Source organism: Portunus trituberculatus, chromosome 43 (assembly GCF_017591435.1).
Source record: "Portunus trituberculatus isolate SZX2019 chromosome 43, ASM1759143v1, whole genome shotgun sequence".
Classification (NCBI taxonomy): domain Eukaryota; kingdom Metazoa; phylum Arthropoda; class Malacostraca; order Decapoda; family Portunidae; genus Portunus; species Portunus trituberculatus.
In genome coordinates, this window is record NC_059297.1 from 23,506,725 (window position 1) to 23,511,689 (window position 4,965).

The following is a 4,965-nucleotide window of genomic DNA, read 5'->3' on the forward strand; positions in this document are numbered from 1 at the left end:
TAGATCAGATACAACAGTAGGTGGACAGGTGGTGATGGTGGCGGTGGTTGTGGTGTGGGCAGGATGCAGACGTGTTGGTGGCCTGAGGTGCTCGCTCCGTGCACACTCTATCCACTGACAAACGGATAAAAGGGTCCGTGGTAAGTCACGTTCTATTCAGTATATCAGATGTTCTTTGTTTTTCATCTTTCGTCCATCCTGTTGTGAAGGAATGGACTTCACAACTTCACTTGCTTACATCTCTCTCTCTCTCTCTCTCTCTCTCTCTCTCTCTCTCTCGGGCCTTCCCTAATACCTTATCGTCCTTGTCTCTTTAACACTTCTTCCTGTAATTGTCCGTAGTATCTCTCCCTCTGTCCACTTTTGTCTCCTCACACATCTGAATTCCGCTGTATTTTCCACAAAACATATTGTCTTATTGTGCAGCCGAGTTTCCCTCTTGTCTTGGTTTTTCATCAATACTTTCTTACTCTACGCATTCCGCAGTTTCCACTTTTCACTTACACATATTTTCTTATTTCTTTTGTTACTGAGTGTTTTGAAGTGAGTCAATTAAGTCCTCATCACTTCACCTTCTTGTAACTTACATAGTGTACACATGTAGCTTATTGAAAAACAGCATGGCTAGGAGTAAATAAAGGTGATCTATTTTATTTTTCCTTTGCGTCCCTTCGCGCACTGTTCTCGTCATCACCCATTCTCATCGTCTTGCTCGGGAACTTCCTTGCCTTCCTTTCCTGTAAGTCGTTTCTTCTCCTCACAAAGTCAAGAGAGCCAGTGTGCGCCTCGACTCACCATTGCTATTACCCCCATTGTTCTAAGCACTCAGAAATAACAAGCCCGTTCCTTTCTCTGTTTCTTTCCATCCTCCTCCTCCTCCTCCTTCCCCCCACCACCTCCACTACCATCAACACCGCCGCGCCACCCCCGCGTCCCACACAAAGCGTCGCACAGTAAGCCTTATGATAGATACACAGACAGACAGACAGACAAGTTGACAGACAGTTAGACAGACAGATAATTACTGGATAATGATTGCCTGACGATTAAATCAAATAAAACTAACAAAGGAACAAGTGAACGAACTTAAAAGCAAAACAAAGAAACATACATGTAACAGCAATTTCTGACCCTCTTATCCCTTACCCTGGCTCCCTCCCTCCCTTAAGAGTTATACATTAATTATTCTTTTCATTGAACTTCTTTCAAAATGAGTGAATAAATGAAAGCATATATACATACGTACACACTTTCTGTACACACACACACACACACACACACACACACACACACACACACACACACACACACACACACACACACAGGATCATCGTGAACTCTGCACCCGAAAGATCATCACAGGTAAAGAGATTCACACGTGTCTCTGTGTCTTCAATACGATAATACTGCCTTGGTCACCTGGCCCGTGGAGGTGTGTCGCCAGGTCATTATACTCAAACCAAAACAACAAATGAGTGGAGTTTCTGGTGTGGAGAGTCAAAAGATTAAGTAGTGGTACTTTACTTTGGAATCTCGTGTTACTGAGGAAAACTGTTCAAATGTTATGAAAGAAGTAAGCCGTGTATCACTATTTTCTCTTCTCCACTTCCCACCTAGTTACTCCACCCATTTATCTCATTTTCTCTAAAACAGGAAAGCAAAAATGGCGCTTTACGACTTTGAGTATGGGAAAGAAATATTGAAAAGAATACAACAACAACGACTGACGACAGTATTAGCAACAGCAGCATCAACAGCGACGACGGAAACGACGACGACGATGACGACAAACACTTGAATTGACGCACACCAACATATCATAACATAACCAATAGATATGCGTATAGACGATTTAGCAACGGTAAATTCACGTAACCCAAACCTCTCTCAGTTCCAAACCCTTGTCCCTTAACCCTTTCATAAATAGAAAACAGCGAATCGGTAATGAAACCAATATAATATAAATCCCTCCATACACACACAAAATCCTTAGCAATCGAGGACGCTGAAGCCATCAATCAACACACTCTTCTGAAAAGCCTACATACAGAAAACGTGGAAATATTATGATACAGCAGACTTTTGACTTGCAGGTACAAACACTATAGTAATAATAATGACGTCTCTCTACACCACTACTTTGACTTACTGAAACTACTTGACAACACTGAGAGCAATGATGAGGAGACTGCACTACGCATGGCCTGACTTAAGTAATCAATTGACTGACTGACATTAGTATAGTAAGTACTTACAATGTCTGACTACTAGTACGTGTTAACTGACTAGACTACTGCCGCTATGCTTCCTCTTTCATTCATTACAAGTACTGCCTGCCTTCCTATGCACACTTGCTGCCTGACTGACTCGATCTGCTCGTATCAAGACTTGCTCAGTTTACAGAGATTTATTATTTCCTTTCTCGGTTCTTTTAAAAATTTCATTACCTTTACCTAACCTTTCTCTTGTGCAACGGTAACCTCTCTTCTTCCCCCTCTTTCTTCCTTTCCATTACACTGTACTAATATTTACAAACAAAACTGCGAGACGCTCAATGTTTCAAGCAGTACAAAAATGCGTCTTGAGTGTGTGAGAATATTAATACAACAAGAAATAAAGAAAAATCAATAAACAGTTCACACTCTGCCACACTTTACTCTTTCTTCCTTTGATTTCCAAGAGTTTAAATACGCAATATGTACACTTCTATTTATTGTGTGTCCTTTGTTGTAAAAGTTACCCACAAGCATTATGCATTTTCTTTTCTTTATGTACTGGAAGGCGGAGGGATATTTCCCATTTTCTATCGATCTCATTAGCTACAACTATTGTTTTACACGTACCACCCGGATTTCTACGGCTAAAGATAACTACATCTTGCACTGGACGATTATAATACATGGTTTTCTAATACAATGTCATTATTATTATTATTATTATTATTATTATTATTATTATTATCATTATTATTATAAACACGAGAAACGAAGAACTGGAACGCAGGTGGTGTTGGTTGTACTTATATTACGTGTATACATTGGGAGGAATAAATGTATAATATTGTATGGTATGCAGCGGGTGAGTAGAACATGGCGTGGTGGTGGTGAAAGCAAGCCTTGGCGTACGGAAAGTCAACTGTTATCCTTCTCCTTCTCCTCCTCTTGTTACTCTTGTTGTTGTCACGAGGAGGTAGAACGTAATGTAGGTACTGTTTTACCGGGGAGTCTCCTTGTAAACTCTTCTTCTTTCTTCTCTTTGTTCGTGAGTCATATGATTGTCGTGTGCTTTCTTTTTATATACTTCAGTTGTTGTCTTGTGTGTAATTTCTATTCTAACACTCTGATTTTGTCTATCTTGTCTTTGTCTGACATTCTCTCTCTCTCTCTCTCTCTCTCTCTCTCTCTCTTGTATGGATGTTACTACTACCCTAGTATAAATAGTCGTAATTGTCGCTGTAATTATTATTATCTTTTAATCTGATCTCATATTCTTTCAATGAACTCTACCAATAGTATTTTGTAATTCCATCCTATTTTTTTCATTTATCGCATCACCAGAAATACTGATATGTGTAATTTTCAATCATTCATTCAGTCATTCAATACTTATTATTCATAGTCAGTCAATAAGTCATCCAGTCACAGTCACCCATTCTTCATTCATTGACGGTACAGCTCAATTAATGAATCGTTCAGCCAGTTAGTCAATCACCCAGCACTTTTGTCAGTTAGTCGATCATTGAAGCAGTTAGGCAGTCAGCCATCCATCATTCGTTAGTGAGTTGCTTGTAAGTCAATCATTGAGTCAGTCACCCCGGAAAAGGTCTGTGTTCGTTTCGTCAGTGACTCATGCGAAGATTCAACTCAGTAATTTAGTGAACTCTCCATCATCTGCCTTCCTCTTGTGACCTCTGTTTGTTGCTCTCTTGTTTGTTTGTCTTCGCCCTGATAACGAATTCTCTTCAAAGCGTCTTGTCATTCTCGTTATCTGCAATATAAATGTAATTGTTATTATTGTTATCATTAGTAATGCTAATAGTAGTAGTAGTAGTAGTAGTAGTAGTAGTAGTAGTAGTAGTAGTAATAGTAATAGTAGTAGTAGTAGTAGTAGTAGTAGTAGTAGTAGTAGTAGTAGTAGTAGTAGTAGTAGTAGAAAGTGCAGCAACAACATGTGTAGTACTGATAGTGATGATCTTACATTTTGAAAACTGAAACAATAGAGAAATCTCATAAGGACTCTATAAATTTATTATTGTATGTAACTAAATACTATCTACCTCTTACCATTTTATTCCTACACACACATTCTATTTTTCTATTGCATTTGGGGTTTACTCAATGACATACATTCAAACCTTTCTCTCACATTATAAATCCATACATATGTAAACAGTTTGGGGTCATCATACAGACTACAAACAGACAGCCCAGAGTAATAAAGGGAAGAGTGCCAGGCCAACACTGTCACCTTACTCTACAAATATTTGAATCTTAAGAAACTCTTTTATTCAGACTACCATCTCTCTGCGTGCCTCACCTGAACTCTTTCCCGTTACTCCTTGCCTTCCTCCTCCTCGGTGAAGAGGTAGGTGCTCCAGTAGGCCATGTTGAAGAAGGCGAACACGATGGGGAAGGTGATGCGGGAGATGACGTCGATCCGCTTGCTGCGCGTCGGAAACTTGGAGAGCCAGGTGCGACAACAGTTCTGTCGCGGCGCTGTCAGATGGATCTCACACGGCCTTTTATCCCCGCCCATACCGCCGTTATGGCGGGATACAAGTGGCTTCTGAGAGAGAGGAGAGAGAAGAGAAGAAAGTGAGTTCGTGTGGCCTTGATGACGTCGTAAGTACTAAAGGCAAGGGGAGTGTAAGGCTCTCCTGTAACTAAATTGGTGGCAGTGGTGGAATAACCCGCGCCCATACCGCAGCCACATTCTTGTGGCAGCGGTTTGGAACAAAGAGGTCGT

The 4,965-nt window shown here is 40.4% G+C and overlaps 1 protein-coding gene across 1 annotated transcript in view; it reads right to left on the bottom strand.

Moving 5' to 3' along the window:
* Positions 1 to 272: 272 nt before the first annotated feature.
* Positions 273 to 4,965, bottom strand: part of LOC123518315 (glutamate-gated chloride channel-like) — a 130,827-nt gene continuing 126,134 nt past the window's right edge. Inside the window, exons 12-13 of the mRNA XM_045279073.1 lie at positions 4,537 to 4,785; positions 273 to 3,987 (exon numbers count right to left, since the gene is read on the bottom strand). Coding sequence (XP_045135008.1) covers positions 4,552 to 4,785 — 234 coding nt within the window. The 3' untranslated portion in view covers positions 273 to 3,987; positions 4,537 to 4,551. The remainder of the gene's footprint in view (positions 3,988 to 4,536; positions 4,786 to 4,965) is intronic.